Genomic DNA, 16853 nt, shown 5'->3' on the forward strand with positions numbered 1-16853 from the left:
GTAACATTCAAGATGATTGTCTATAACTTCAAATTATTTGTAGTGAATAACTTGCTGAAGTAGTGAAATTATTTCAGTTTTTCATTCCTGGCCGTTTTGGCAGCTCCAAGCCTGAATGCTTGAAACCACAGTGAGTAAACAGTTCTGAATTGTCTTACTGCTTATTTCTTCCCAACTATCAGTGACAAAAATCATTTTTTTTTAACATACACACACACACACACACCCCAATTTAAAATCTCTTCTTTCTAAGCACAGTGTAGTGTCTATAACAACTGCACAAGTGCATAGTGTTCCAAATAAACAAAGGGAATCCCGGCTATTTTCGCAATTAGTTTTTGTTCTTTAAGATTTGTCCCAAATAAGCAGCAGCCCTGACTAATCGATGGCTCAATTAACCTGAGGCCACTGTAATTGTTACTCTGATTCGGATGCAGCCCAGAAAAAAAACACAATAAGACAAAGAACACAGTAATAAAAAACACAGTAAAATAGTTCATATACATAGGTTGATTGTCTTTCCATAAAGTGACGCTAAGTGCAGGAGTGTCTGTACATAAGATGACTCGAACAATAAATGATAAAGTAGTGTGATAATGCCATGGAATTTGTTGTTTTGTGGCAGCGGTTCAGTGCAAGACATAAAAATTACTATAAGTTACAAAAAGAAATAAAATAAACAAATAGTGCAAAAGAGGGATGGTGAAGTGGTGTTTATGGACCATTCAGAAATCTGATGGCAGAGAGGAAGAAGCTGTTCCTAAAATGTTGTGTGTGGGTCTTCAAGCTCATGTACCACTTCCCAGATGGTAGTAATGAGAATCAGAATCGGAATCGGGTTTATTATCACCAGTATGTTAAATATGTTAACTTAGCAGCAGCTGCAGCTGTTCAATGCAATACATAATATAGAAGGGAAAAAATTGGTTGCTGCGACACCATTCCACTAGTTGGCATGTCTCACTCCTGTACGCCCTCTTGTCACCATCTGAGATTACCAACAATGGATGTATCATCATCAAATTTGATCTATGCCGAGCCACACAATCATGGGTATAGAGAGAGTAGAATAGTGGGCTAAGCACACACCTCTGAGGTGCACCAATGTTGATCATCAGCAAAGTGGAGATGTTATCACCAATCCACACAGATTGTCGTCTTCTGGTTAGGAAGTGGAGGGTCCAATTGCAGAGGGAGATACAGAGGCCCAGATTCTGCAACTTCTCAATCAGGATTGTGGGAATGATGGTATTAACTGCTGAGCTATAGTCGATGAACAGCATCCTGACATGTTGTCCAGGTGGTCTAAAGCCTTGTAGAGAGCCATTGAGATTGCATCTGCCGTTGATCTATTGTGGCGATAGGCAAATTGCAATGGGTCCAGTTCTTTGCTGAGGCAGGAGTTCAGTCTAGTCATGACCAACCTCTCAAAGCATTTTATCACTGTAGATGTGAGTGCTACTGGGCAATAGTCATTAAGGCAGCTCACATTACAGGTGTCCCCCGCTTTTCGAACGTTCGTTTTACGAAACTTCACTGTTATGAAAGACCTACATTAGTTCCCTGTTTTCACTTTCAGAAGGTGTTTTCACTGTTATGAAGAAAGGCAGCGCACGCCCCGAGCAGCTGCTGTCCCTCGGATTTCGAACGGCATTCTCGCCGGCATTGCTTAAACGCATGCCTGTGAGCAGCTGTTAGCAAGATGAGTTCTATGGTATCAGAAAAGCCTGAAAGAGCTCGTAAGGGTGTTACACTTAGCATAAAACTAGACATAATTAAGCATTTTGATCGTGGTGAACGAAGTAAGGACAAAGTGAGTTTGGCTTTGTGGAAGCTGACGAAGATGATGTTGAAGAGGTTTTGGCATCCCATGACCAAGAACTGATGCAATTGGAAGAAGAAAGGATAACAATCGAAACCGAATGCAGTAGCGAACTGAACATGAAGCAACTGCGTGAGATTTGCGCTGCAATGATAAAGTACAATGAAAAATGCGCGAGGTTCAGCAGTCAAGCAAGCCTTCCACATCAGCCACAGCAGATGATGAACCTCGACCTTCGTCATCGAGGCAGGCAGTCATAGGAGAAGATGAGCTACCTGCTCTAATGGAAACAAACGACGAGATGACACCCCAGTGTCCCACCACCCCAACACCCAGGCCGTGGACAGATACCAATTCGCGGAGAATGCAGCGGTAGCCGGGAGGTACACGGCGCATCTTTAAGAAAAAAGCGGAAATAAACATGCTAATTAATTAGGTGCCGCTCGGCATGTAATTGTCGGCCCAGATCAGTGCCGATTTCCAATTGCGTTGTCTTTGATCTGGGCCGACAATTACATGTCGGCGGCACCTAATTAATTAGCATGTTTATTTTGGCTTTTTGCTTAAAGATGTGCTGTGTATCTCCCGGCTACCGCTGCACCCCTGCATGCTTCGCGGTTTGGTATTGGTCGGTGGCCTGGAGGGTGGGGGCCACTGCACCACCCAACCTGCGACGACTCAGTCTAACACACCATCATCAGTATGCTTGGCGGTGAACCAATTCCAGTAAGTGATACTACACTGTACATACATTATTTCTACTTTATATAGGCTGTGTATTTTTACATGTTATTTGGTATGATTTGGCAGCTTCATAGCTTAAAGATTACTGGAGAGCGCTTGCACCATGATTTTGCCAACAGCGCTTGCGTGAGATTTTCTGCCGATGGCGCTTGTGTGAGAATTTCGCTACGAAGAACAGTGCAGTAATGATTGTGGAAAAGTATTTCTACTTTATATAGGCTGTATATTTATCATATCATTCCTGCTTTTACTATATGTTACTGTTTTTTTAGGTTTTATGTGTTATTTGGCATGATTTGGTAGGTCATTTTTGGGTCTGTGAACGCTCACGAAATTTTCCCATATAAATAAGTGGTAATTGCTTCTTCGCTTTACGACATTTTGGCTTACGAACCATTTCATAGGAACGCTGTACCTTCGGATGGCGGGGGAAACCTGTATTCTTCTTGGGACTGGTATTGTTGCCTTTTTGAAGCAAGTGGGAACTTCCGCTGTAGCAGTGAGAGGTCGAAGAAGTCCTTGAATACTCCTGCCAGTTGGTTGGCACAGGTTTTCAGAGCCTTACCAGGTACTCCATCGGGACTTTCCTCCTTGTGAGTGTTCACCCTCTTTAAAGTCAGCCTAACATCGGCCTCTGAGACAAAGATCACAGGGTCATCTGGTGCAGCAAGGATCTTCATGGCTGTAGTTGTGTTCTCCCTTTCAAAGCATGCATAGAAGGCGTTGAGTTCGTCTGGTAATGAAGCATTGCTGCCATGCATGCTATTGGGTTTCATGTTAAAGGGCATGTCCTGAATAGTGAGGTTCCTCAATGATAGAATGAGAAACAGGAGGACACATCTTGGCTCCCTCAGCCTAGTCCCCTATATTGTAAAATCACTGCTGATCTGATAGTAATCTTACTTGTCATAGAGTCATAGAGAAGTACAGCAGAAAAACAGGCCCTTTGGCACATCTAGTCTGCGCAGAACCATTTGAACTGCCTACTCCCATTTTCATTTACTCATAATAACCTTTCATCTCTAAGACCAAGAGATTTAGGAGTAGAATTGAGCCATTTGGCCCATTGAATCTGCTATGCCATTCAATCATGGCTGATCATTATTTTTCTCAACCCCATTCTCCCACCTTCTCCTCATAACCCTCAACTCCATTAACAATCAGAAATCTATCAATCTCTGCCTTAAATACACCAAGCAGCTTGGCCTCCACAGCCGGTGTGTGCACGTGCATGCACGCACATCTTTTGCTACTAGCGCACAAAGCAATTTTAGGTTGCGCACAAAAGATTGTCATCCTCTATCTCGTTAGCATGTATATTTCCTGATCATACACAATCACATTGCCTTTTCCGGTTTCTGATGGAGACGGTGTTGGCCACGTAGAGTTTACAACGATTTGCCTGCAGATTTCAGAAGCGGCTTATTTATAATGTTTTTACTGAAGAAATTATTGGTTCACTATGTCGAATTCCAAAGAAGCAAAGGTCATGAAGCACAAAATAACTCTAGTTCATTTAAAGCAGAATGGCTTAATGAAGCAGTAGAAACTGCTACACCAAAAGTTCTTGAGGTCAGGAATGTGTAGCTATGAAAAATACTTGAATTGAATTTACTTTATTTCTTACACCTTTCACATACATCAGAAGTAAAAGGGAGATACAGTTCTCATACCAGGCAGTGATGCAGCCAGTCAGGATGCTTTCAGTTGTGCCCCTGTAGACAGTTCCTAGGATTTGGGAGCCCATATCAAACTCCTTCATCTGTCTGAGGTGAAAGTGGTGCTGTTGTGCTTTTTTCACCACACAGCTGGTGTGTTTTGACCACGTGAGGTCCTGGGTGATGTGTATGCCAAGGAACTTAAAGCTGTTTACCCTCTCAACCCCAGATCCATTGATGACAATGGGGGTTAGCCCATCTCCATTCCTCCTGCAGAAGGGCTTAGATTGGGAGAATGGACAAAGAAGTGGCAAATGGAATACACTGTCAGGAAGTGTATGGTCATGGACTTTGGTAGAAGGAACAAAAGTATAGACTATTTTCTAAATTGGGGGGAAAATTTAATAATCTGAGATGTAAAGAGTCTTGGGAGTCCTCGTGCAGGATTCCTGAAATGTTAACCTGCAGGTTGAGTCAGTTGTGAGGAAGGCAAATGCAATGTTGGCCTTCATTTCAAGAGGACTAGAATATAAAAGCAAAGTTGTAATGCTGAGGCTTTATTAGGCACTGGTGAGGCCTCACTTGGAGTATTGTGAGCAGTTTTGGGCCCTTTATCCTAAGAAAGGATATACTGACATTGGAGAGGGTTCAGAGGAGGTTCACAAGAATAATTCCAGGAATGAAAGGGTTATCGTATAAGGAGTGTTTAATGGCTCTGGGGCTTTACTCACTAGAATTTAGAAGAATGAGGGGGGGATCTCATTGAAACCATTGAATATTGAAAGGCCTAGATAGAGTGGATGTGGAGAAGATGTTTCCTATAGCGGGGGAGTCTAGGACTAGAGGGTGCAGCCTCAATAGAAAAATGTCCATTTAAAATGGAGATGAGGAAGAATTTCTTCAGCCAGAGGGTAGTAAATCTGTGGAATTCATTGCCGCAGGTGGCCATGGAAGCCAGGTCTTGGGTGTATTTAACGCAGACATTAATAGTTTCTTGATTGGTCAGGGTGTGAAAGGTGATAGGGAGAACGCAAGAACATCGAGTTGAGAGGGAAAGTGGATCAGCCATGATGAAATAGTGAAGCAGACTCAATGGGCTGGATGGCCTAGTTCTGCTAGTTCTTATTGTCTTATATTCTAAGTCAGCTAATGTGATTAAACTAAGAAATTATTGGTTGAAGTGTGCTGCTTCATCATCAGGTTCATCTAGTTCTTTCAAGTTCATTGATATGATATTTCTATACTTTCACATAGTAACAAAACTTGTAGGTGGATTGTCATTTCAGCAAAATGCATTCTTAATACAACAATGTATGAATTACTTTCATTCAACAGGCACTGAAAATTATTACAATTAGTATGGAGTTTCATTAATTCAAATTGTAATATTTGAATTTAAAAGTATACTTTTTCTGTTGATCTATTCTTTGAATATATGCAGGACACACCATACTCTTTTTGTATGATTACTGGCTGGAGTAATAGAGGCAGAAAAGTAACTTAATATACAAAACTACTAAAACTGTAACAAATTTTTGTCCTTTCACATTAGTATGTGAACAAATGCTCAAAGGAAGGATACAATTTTAATTCTGAAATAGCAAACAACTACAAATTCTGACTACCAAACAGGTGACTCAGTTATTTTTCCCCATCACACCAGCAAGTGAGGAAAGTTCTGATAAATTCCCAATCACAAGTGTAAGGATTCAGTTTTCAGAATGCCATCCCTGTGTCTAATACGTTGCACTGATGATACTTGGATGACTATTGTCACTTGTAGTTATTAATTAAACATTGCATATAGCTTAAGTATTACAGATGTTTCCTATTTATTGATGCTATGCTTCGTATCCAGCTCCTGCAGTTTTAGAGTAAATGCACAAATTAATGCAACTAATAGAATATTTCCTTTACTTTATAGGTGAATGGAGGTATTCTTCGAATTTTTCCAGAAGGCAAATCACAGTTTGCTGATATTGAACCAAAGTTTGACAGGCTCCTGTTTTTTTGGTCTGATCGACGCAATCCACATGAAGTACAGTCAGCTTATGCCACAAGGTAAGTTCTATGAAGTGTCTTTACTGGCAGCTGAAGTCTGATCACATTTTCAACCCTTGTTTAATTTTGATTTCAGGAGTGTGTGCAATATGATGCCTCTATCAGAAGGACAATGTCATGGACAATGCTTAATTAAGCTGGTATCTGCTCTGTTTTTTTTAGGAACTCTTCAGTTTTTTTACTGATACTGGCTTGTGTGAGACTTGAATTTGCATAACCATTTGGAGGAATATCAGAATTGTACAACGAAATTAGTAATCTTATCTCTGTGTTTGTTATGTAAATTCCAGTCTTATACAAGCTTTTTGTGTTTTTATAAGGAAGGTTGTTTATGGATCGAACAGGACATAAATGAGATGGAAAGTTGGGTGGAGCGTTGATGTATGGAATTTAATTCTGACAAGTGCAAGGTACTGCTTTTGGAAGTGAACTGGGCAGCACACATACAGTAAGTGGTAAACTGCTTAGGAATGTTGATTTCCAGAGGGATCTTGGGGTTCAAGATCATAGTTCCCTGATGGTAGCAACACAGGTAGATAGAGGATGAAGAAGGCATATGGCATGCTTGCCTTTATAAGACCATAAGACATAAGAGCAGAATTAGGCCATTTGGCCCATCAAGTCTGTTCAGTCATTTCGTCATGGTTGATCCATTTTTTCCTTTCAGCCTTGGCCCCGTATCTCTTGGTACCCTAACCAACTAAGAATCTATCAACCTCTGCCTTAAATATACATAAAAACTTGGTGTCCACAGCTACCTTTGGCAACGAATTCCACAGACTCACCACTCTCCAGCTAAGGAAATTCCTCCTCATCTCTGATTTAAAAGGATGCCCTTGATTTTGAGGCTGTATCCTCTGGTCTTAGAGTCTCCCATCACAGGAAACATCCTCTCCGCATCCACTCTATCAATGCCTTTCACCATTCGATAGGTTTCAATGAGGTCCCCCTTCATTCTTCTGAATTCCAGTGAATAAAGGCTCAGAGCCATCCAAAGCTCTTCATATGGCAAGCCATTCAATCCTGAAGTCATTTTCATGAACCTCTTTTGAGCCGACTCCGGTTTCAGCACAACCTTTCTAACATGAGGGGCTCGAAACTGCTCACAATACTCCAAGTGAGGCCTCACCAGTGCTTTATAAAGTCTTAAAATTACATCCTTGCTTTTATGTTCCAGTTCTCTTCAAATAAATTCTAATATCACATGTGCTCTCCTCACCATAGGCTCAGGCTGCAAATTAACATTTGGAGAACCCTACGCAAGGACTCCCAAGTCCTTTTGCACCTCTTTTTAAAAAAAAAAAAAAAAAAAAATTCTCCTTTATAGAATATAAAATTTGGGACATTATGTTGCATTTGTACAAAACAATGATACAAATTTCCCCCACTATCCGAAAGTACAGCACTCCTATGAATCCTTTCCTAAGCCAAAATAGTCATAGTCATAGTCATACGTTATTAATCCCTGGGGAAATTGGTTTTCGTTACAGTTGCTCCATAAATAATAAATAGTAATAGAACCATAAATAGTTAAATAGTAATACGTAAATTATGCCAGTAAATTATGAAATAAGTCCAGGACCAGCCTATTGGCTCAGGATGTCTGACCCTCCAAGGGAGGAGTTGTAAAGTTTGATGGCCACAGGCAGGAATGACTTCCTATGACGCTCTGTGTTGCATCTCGGTGGAACGAGTCTTTGGCTGAATGTACTTCTGTGCCCAACCAGTACATTATGTCATGGATGGGAGACATTGTCCAAGATGGCATGCAACTTGGACAGCATCCTCTTTTCAGACACCACCGTCAGAGAGTCCAGTTCCATCCCCACAACATCACTGGCCTTTCGAATGAGTTTGTTGATTCTGTTGGTGTCTGCTACCCTCAGCCTGCTGCGCCAGCACACAACAGCAAACATGATAGCACTGGCCACCACAGACTCGTGGAACATCCTCAGCATCGTCCGGCAAATGTTAAAGGACCTCAGTCTCCTCAGGAAATAGAAATGGCTCTGACCCTTCTTGTAGACAGCCTCAGTGTTCTTAGACCAGTCCAGTTTATCGTCAATTCGTATCCCCAGGTACTTGTAATCCTCCACCATGTCCACACTGACCCCCTGGATGGAAACAGGGGTCACCGGTACCTTAGCTCTCCTCAGGTCTACCACCAGCTCCTTAGTCTTTTTCACATTAAACTGCAGATAATTCTGCTCACACCATGTGACAAAGTTTCCTACCGTAGCCCTGTACTCAGCCTCATCTCCCTTGCTGATGCATCCAACTATGGCAAAATAATACACAAGATACTGTATACAAATAAGTTCCAAATATATCATGAAGATAGGCTACTGGTAAGCAAAATGTTGCTACATATCATGTATCTTATGCACATTTTCTCACTACAGGTTAGCCAGAACATGTGGCCCGCATGAATATTCCATCTGTATTTTATCTGCACACAAACCATTCAAATATCTCTGATTTGTAGAAATATGCATCAATAAATAATAAATCCAAAGATTACTTTTACATACCGATGATGCTTTCAAAAACCTGAACGTCAGGATGATGTTAAATGAAAAGGCACAAGCTCGCCCTCAACTCTACATGGAGAACTGTCTCGACGCCTACTGATGATGTCATCAACTAGAGACACAGATCACATGACCAAAATGACTGCTATACAAAACTACCAGCAAAGGGTGCTAAATGACAAATAAGATAACTGACTTAAGGCAGCACAAACACAACGCTATTTTCGCTTTTCGCCTTTTCTCGTAAAAGCGGAAATCCTCTTCTGATCTCTTTCAGTTAGCAAAAACAGGTACTAATGTAGGTCTTTCGTAAAAGCGAACTTTCGAAAAGCTTTCGGTATGTCTTTACCCAGAGTATCGTGTGCAGTTTTGATTGCCACACTTCAGGAAATTCATCAGCATTCTGTGTGCCACAGTTCCTGAGGAGAGTTTGGATTGCAAAGCATGAAGGAGTTGAAGAGAAGTAAGCTGGGGCAGCTGGGACATTCTGCACACCACAGTTCCTGAATAGATGCACAATTAGGCTCTTAGTAAGGGTCAATAAAAGAAAGTTAGCTTTAAGCAGAGTGGCTATTGTGGGAGTGGGTAAATGTTAGAGTGGTGAGTTCAGGCTTTGGCTCATAGAGGTTTCGGCAAGAAGCAGCATAGGCTGTAGGTAGATCTTTTTTTTCTTTGTTTGTTTTCCCTTTCTTTCTTATTGCACAGTTTGGGCAGTGGGGTTGCCAGACAGGATAATGTCCTGCTCCTCTTGAGGGATGTAGGAAGGCAGGGAGACCTCCAGTGTCCCTGACAACTACACCTGCAAAAGAAGTACATCCAGCTGCAGTTTCTTTCAGAAGTTTTCCATGTTAAGGAACTGGAGCTGGAATTGGATATACTCTAGATCATTCGGGAGATAGCACATAGAGGGAGGTTGTTATACTCAAGGTGCAGACACAGATAACTGAGTGACTATCAGGAGGGAAAGTGGATAGACAGCCACTACAGAATACCCTTGTGGCCGTTTCACTCAACAACAGGCATTCTGCTTTGGGATTGTTGGAGGGGGCGATGACCAAGCAGAAGAAAATCTCAGCAGTCAGGTCTCTGGCACTGAGTGTGGCTCTGTTGCTCAGAAGGAAAGGTGGAAAGAAGAGGCAAGCTGTAGTGACAGGGGATTCATTGGTTAGGGGAACAGAGAGGTTCTATGCACGAGAGCAAGATTACCAAATGGTATGTTGCCTTCCTGATTCCAGGATCAGGGACACCTCAGGCCGAGTTCTTGGCATTCCTGGGTGGGAGGGTGAGCAGCCAGAGGTTGTGGTCCACATTGGTACCTATGACATGGGTAGGATGGGTAACGAGGTCCTGAGAAGTGAGTTCAAAGGGTTATTTTTAATTTTATTTCTATTGAGATACAGTGCAGAATAGGCCCTTCTGGTCCTAGCCACACTGCCAACAACTCCCGGTATAACGCTAGCCTAATCAGGACAATTTACAATGACCAATTAACCTATTAACTGGTACATCTTTAGACTTTGGACTGTGCACCCAGAAGAAACCCACACAGTCTTGGGGAGAATGTACAAACTCCTTACAGGCAGTGGTGGCAATTGATCCCAGGTTGCTGGTACGGTAAAGTGTTGTGCTAACCATTACGCTATCGTGCCATCCAGGTTATGTGCAAGTTAAAATACAGGAGCTCAAGAGTTATGTTCTCCGGATGGATACCCATGCTACGTGCTAGCAAAGCTAGAATTAGGAAGATAATACAGTTGAGATATGGCAAAGGAAATGGTGCAGGAGCAAGAGCTGGCTTCAGATTTCTGGATCATTAGGCTGTCTTCCAGGGAAGGTGGAACAGTACAGAAGGGACAATTTGCACCTGAATAGAGGGGAACTAATATCCTTTCTGGAAGGTTTGCTAATGCTGCATGGGGGCGGGGGGGGGGGGTTAAACCAGAGTTGCAAGGAGATGGGAACCAGATCGCCTGAGCAAATAGTGAAGTGGCTGTGGGGAAAGATCTTGTTTAGCGTACATACAATGTCAGGAATCGAAAGATTGAACATGGTGGGAGTAATTTTCTAATTTGTGTATATTTCAATGCAAGGAGTATTGTAGGAAAGGTGAATATAGCTTAGGGCATGGATCAGCACATTGAGTTATGACATTGTAGCCAGTGAGACTTGGTTGCCCCTCAGTATTCCAGGGTTGTTCTTTTTGTAACGGAATGGGAGGGATTAAAGCGAGAGGGATGACCACATTAATGGTATTATATTGTAAACCACTCAACAGTTCACTGGATTTACAGAAACAAATTTGTAGCGAGATCACAGACTATTGCAAGAAACATAAGGTTGTGATAGTAGGTGATTTTAACTTTTTTCATATTGACTAGGGTTTCTGTAAAATGGCTGGATGAGATAGAGTTTGTCATAGGTGTTCAGGAAAGTTTTCTTAATCAGTGCATAGAGGACCCAACTAGAGGAAGTGCAATACTATACCTCCTATTATGGAATCAGTCATGGCAGGTGACAGAAGTTTATGCAGGAGGACATTTTGTATCTAGTGATCATAATGCCATTAGTTTCAAGATAATTATGGAGATAGATAAGTCTGGTCCTTAGGTTGAGATTCTAAATTGGAGAAAGGCCAATTTTGATGGTAAAGGAAAGGATCCGGCAAGCGTGGATTGGGACAGATTGTTTTCTTACAGAAGTGTGCTTGCTTGGTACGGGGGAGGACTTCAAAAATGAATTTTTGAGTGTACAGAATCTCTATGTTCCTTTCAGAATAAAAGGCAAGGATAGCAGGTTTGGAGAACCTTGGTTTTCGAGAGAAATTGAGGCAAGTTATGGTGGACAAATTTGCTGATGACACCAAGATTGGGGGTGTAGTGGACAGCAAGAATGACTATAAAGCTTGCAGTAGGATCTAGGCCAGCTGAACAAATGGGCTAAAAAATGGCAGATGGAATTCAGTGCAGACAATTGTGAGGCATTGGGAGGACAAACCTATTGCATGGTGAGCACTGAGGAGTATGGTAGAACAAAGGGATCTGGGTACACAAAAGGTGCTGTAAAGAATGCTTATGGCACACTGGTCTTCATAAATGAAGGTATAGCATGCAAGTGTTGGGAACTTATATTAAAGTGGCCTAATCTGAATTATTATGTTCAATTTTGGTCACAGGAAAATTGCTAATAAGATTGAAAGAGTGCAGCAAAATTTACAGGGATGTTGACAGAACCTGAGGACCCGGGTTGCAGAGCAAGGTCAGGACTAAATTTCCTTGAGTGTAGAAAAATGAGGAGAGATTTTATGGAAGTATACAAAATTATGAGGTGTATAGGTGTATAGGGGAATTGCAACCAAGCTTTTTCCACTGAGGTTGGGTGAAACGAAAACTAGAGGTCATGGGTTAACGTTGAAAGGTAAAATGTCTAAAGGGAACATGAAGGGGAATTTCTTCACTCAGAGGGTGATGAGAGTGTGGAACGATCTTCCAGATGAAATGGTAGATACGGTATTTGATTTCAACATTTGAGAGAACTTTGGATGGGTATGTGGATAGGAAGGGTATGGTGGGCAGTGGTCCAGGTGCGGGTTGATGGGATGAGGTAGATTAATAGTTTAGCACAGACTGGATGGGTAGACGTGCCTGTTTCTGTGCTGTAGTGTTCCATGAGTCCACGTCATTTGAATTAGAGGACTTCACATACAGCGGGCTTGTTTTCCTTGGAGGAAAGGGGGCTGAATAGTAACCTTTTAGATGTGCAAAAATATTACACGAGGCACTTGGGGTATGGAGATGCAATTGCTGTTATTCCTCTGAGGTGGGAATATCAAAAACAGGATGGTATAAGTTTGAGGAGAGAGGGAGAAATTTGTAAAGGGGTATGAGACAGTAGTTGATAGCTGAATACATTGCCAAAGGTGGTAATAGGATCGGATATAATAACTATATTTAAGAGATATTTAGACTGCCATGTGATTAAGCAAGGTATTGAAGGTCAGAAAAAGAATTTCAGGATGTATATTGTATGCATTTCTCTGACATTAAATGTACCAATTGAAACCTATTGATATAGGTCTCATATGGGTAAATGGGATTAGTGCAAATGAGTGAAAAGGTCGGTGTCAAAGTAACTGTCGTCGTTGATAATAAAAATAAAATAACTGGGCCCAGAACACATGTACCGTTATGACTCAAGCATTCTTTTTATTTTACTTGTGCACAAGGAGGTCAGCGTGGCCACTGTCACCCACACTGTTCGTCAGCCTGAACAGAAAACTGCTATTTTCATACAGAATTAGCTTATCAGTTATAGATATTGATCATAGTAAATTGTACATGTTTGAATTCCTTATTCACAAGATCAATCGCCATTCACAATAGAGGCCCTAAAATTAATTGAAACTTATAGTGGGTAGCCAATAATATTTTGAAGTGAATAAAGTTGATGAAATTGACAAGCTTAGCATGGGTGCATGAAGTAGCGCCAATGCAGTCGTTAGTGTAGCAGAGGAAGAGTTGAGGAGCACTGCCAGGAAAAGGCAGACATAGCTGGGGCCCATGACTACCCCTCGAGTCTGGAGAGAGCGGGAGGAGCCAAAGGAAAAATTGTTGAGGGTGAGGACTAGTTCTGCCAGACAGAGGAGGGTGGTGGTGGAGGGGAACTGGTTGGTTCTTTTATTGAGAAAGAAGCGGACCACTTTAAGGCCTTCTTGATGGGGGATAGAAATGTGTAGGGGCTAGACATCCATGGTGAAAATGTGGTGGTCAGGGCCAGGGAATTGAAAGTTAGTGAGGAGGTTGAGAGTAATGAGAAGTGTCGCAGATGTAGATGGGAAGGGAGTGAACCATGGGGGTATGAAGAAACGAGTACAGTGGGGCAGGAGTAGGCGGAGACATTCGGCCTACCTGGATGATTATGGATATTGAAATCCTTTCAAAACAAATGGCAGTGAAGGATGTGATAACAGAGTGCCCTGAAGAGACAAATAAAATTGGGCCATGGAGTTATGGAAGGAAAAGCATGTTAAACTAATCTGATGAGATTATAGGTGGAAAAGATAAGTGGGAACCAGTGGATGTGGTATATATTTTGATTTTGAGAAGGTATTCAAAAAGATCTAGCACAAAAGTTTGAATAACAAGGTTGCGCCACATGGAATTGGAGGTACTATACTGATAACAGATTAAAATTTAGTTATCAGAGGAATGAGAATAAGTCGATTGTAGGTTATGACTAATGTGGTATTTCAGGGAGTGGTACTTGGGTCTCAGCTTTTCATAAACCTATGTCAGTGATTTGGTTGAGAACAAATGCTGTATTTCTAAGTTTGCTAACAATACTAAAACAGGTGGATTTGTGAATACAGGGGATGATGCAAAGAACATCATAATGACAAACTGAGTGGGTGAAAACATGGCAGGTGAGATACCATGTGGGAGATATGAAATGATGCACTAAGCAGAAAAGCAGTGATTTTTAAAAGGCGAGAGATGGGTTCAAAGGGGTCAAAATGTTCTTATACTCAGGTTTCTGAAGTCAACGTCAAGACACAGCAAGTGATTAGGAAGGCATGAGGTTTTAAATAGTAGAATAAAGACATTTAATTGCAATTGTTTTGGGCTTTGGTGACTCCACCTGGAGTATTTTGTACAGTCTTGGTCTTCTTACCTAAGAAAACACACACAATTATGAAGGAACTCAGCAGATCAAGCAGCATCTATGAAGTCCCATTTTGGGCCAAGTCCCTTCATCAGGAAGTACTGAACAAGGAATGGGGAGACAAATTTTGAAGAGAGGAACTTCAAAATGTCTCTCATCGGAGTATCTAAGGACTGAATCCTACTGTTTAGAAACAAAACTGTCCATCAGTATCCACACAAAATATTTTCGTTGATTATTCATTCTGGATTATGTCTGAGTTCATAGTTTTGAGTTAAGATGAACAGCCTGTATAAAGATGATATAGAGGAACATTAACTACTTTCGTATTAAATTTCAGGTACGCCATAACAGTCTGGTATTTTGACGCAGATGAGCGAACACGAGCTAAGGACAAATATTCAACAGGTATAGTGGCGTCATCTGAGTATTTACACTTATAAAGAACAGTGTATGATATTGAAGTTAAATGGCCATACCTGAAATTTTAAGAATTTTACTGGCCTGTATGTAAATTGTAAGACATTATCAATTGAAAGTGACACCAATGTTTTTCTATTACATTTTTATTTCAATAGCTTTATAAAAGCTCTTTGTTTGAGTTGTTACACAATGTTAAATATTATGTCAATGTACAGTACGGATCTAATGCACAGTCATTTCTGAAATATGTACTGAAATGATGTTCACTTCTCCTACACAGGTACATGTATAGCAATTGGAGAAAAAATTCTTTAACCTAAGTAGGACTTATCTCTGATGTACCCATGAGTTAGTAGTTCATTAAATGATTGGTCTAAGCTCTTCCTCTGCTTTGTGACACGACCTATTTCTGTAACTCTGATCTCCAACTGGGGAACCAGTGCTTCATCTTCACTCTGATATTGCATTAATGTCTACTTTCAGTACCATTAACTACACGTTTCTCTTGCCTTTTTCCAGCAGAAAATGGGATACTCCCATCTATTGGTCTTTCTAGAGCCTAACTGATCATTTTAACTTGTTGACTTGTGAGTGATGATATTCTAACCCACCTATACTATCTGTACTTTTGTTTTATTTTTAACTATGTATTTCAGTTTAAACTCCAAGGTAATTCCTAGCTCCATACATTTGCAGTATTATTTTCATTTACATAAATTTGAAATTATATTAACAATTTCTAAAGAATGAACAAGGCCTTCAGTTTACTCCCACTTTTGGTTTTGTAGTGTTTATTACATGAGAAAAGTGACAGAATAACACTACACTTGATTTTGATTCACTATCAGAAGCTTGTTCCCCTACATCAGGGAAGTCCATCACCTCATAACTTTTTATAATGACCAGAAATTTTAAACTATTATAAATATAATATTTTAGCAGTTGTAATGGAAACTCTACCAGATTGAGTTTCAAAGTCAATTTACCTTTCACTTAGAGTTAGCAGTCTTTAAGATTTTTTCTAATTGAGACAGCAGTGAGCATAACAATATTACAGCGCCGCTGACCTAGGTTCAATTCCGCCACAGTCTGTAAGAAGTTTATACATTCTTCCTGTAACCATGTTGGTTTCCTCCCACAGTCTAAAGATGTATGAGTTAGTAGGTTAATATAGGTCACATGGGTATAATTTGGCAGCATGAGTTCATTTTTTTCTGGAATGTCCTGTTACAGTACTTCCCTGTATATCTAAATCTAATTATTTGTTCTTATAAATAGTTATTGATGTTTCAGTTCCAAGTGAGTCACAATAACAGTCCTTTTTTTCCAGTTCAATTTTATTTTCTTTTGAAAGCAAGTAAACAGTATCTGAATACAGTAGAATGTGGGATTAGACTATTTATTGTGTGTTCAGTGTACATTCACAGATGCTGGTTCAATATGGAAGTTATTTTATAAAAAGAATCATCACTTTGAATCATCAGAATTTATCTAAGAATGTCACTGTGTGCAAGAAACAGTTAAATATGGTTTCTATGATTGTTAGCTGATGGTTATAATTGAAATTGCCAAAGGCATATAGTACAACCCTTCTGAGAGTTTAGCACATCTTATTAAGTAGGAAGTTGCAGAATTTAATTTTTGGGTTACTCAAGGAACGCCAATATTTTCCTGAATCGTAATGGTGTATTATTTAAGAGACCTTGAGTTAGTGATTCTTCAAGTTGCTTGCTGTCTTTTTCCTTGGCTTTTATCCTATTGGTGGAGTATTTAAGCCCAATAAACTGCATGACTATTGCATTACTTTATACATCATTGTTTCCTCTGAGAATTTTGTGAAGAGAAAATGAAGGTGACATTGAGTATATTCTTGAGACAAGACTTCAAGTCACTGTAGTGGAGGGAATACAATTATTGGAGGTGAGCATTCAAGATTCATGGAATCCTCACTTCCCA

The 16853-nt window shown here is 40.6% G+C and overlaps 1 protein-coding gene and 1 long non-coding RNA gene across 9 annotated transcripts in view; one reads left to right on the plus strand and one right to left on the minus strand.

Moving 5' to 3' along the window:
* The window catches only part of egln1a (egl-9 family hypoxia-inducible factor 1a), a 95164-nt gene that overhangs the window by 76216 nt on the left and 2095 nt on the right, over positions 1-16853 (plus strand). For 2 of the 8 annotated variants that reach the window (XR_010016792.1, XR_010016788.1), the window contains 3 exons: positions 6149-6285; positions 6606-6733; positions 14815-14882. Coding sequence is in view for 1 of the 8 variants with exons in the window: in XM_063039459.1 (XP_062895529.1) it covers positions 6149-6285; positions 14815-14882 (205 nt within the window). In the remaining 7 variants the exon portion in view is untranslated. Of the gene's footprint in view, positions 1-1579; positions 2216-2970; positions 4379-6148; positions 6289-6605; positions 6734-14814; positions 14885-16853 lie in introns of those variants that run through there. The other 6 variants (XR_010016790.1, XM_063039459.1, XR_010016789.1 and 3 more) reach the window with 5 other exon arrangements.
* LOC134341613 (uncharacterized) overlaps positions 1-16853 on the minus strand; it is a 74426-nt gene that overhangs the window by 40888 nt on the left and 16685 nt on the right. The gene's annotated exons all lie outside the window — the stretch shown is intronic.

The sequence above is a fragment of the Mobula hypostoma genome, chromosome 2 (assembly GCF_963921235.1).
Source record: "Mobula hypostoma chromosome 2, sMobHyp1.1, whole genome shotgun sequence".
NCBI classification, from domain to species: Eukaryota; Metazoa; Chordata; class Chondrichthyes; order Myliobatiformes; family Myliobatidae; genus Mobula; species Mobula hypostoma.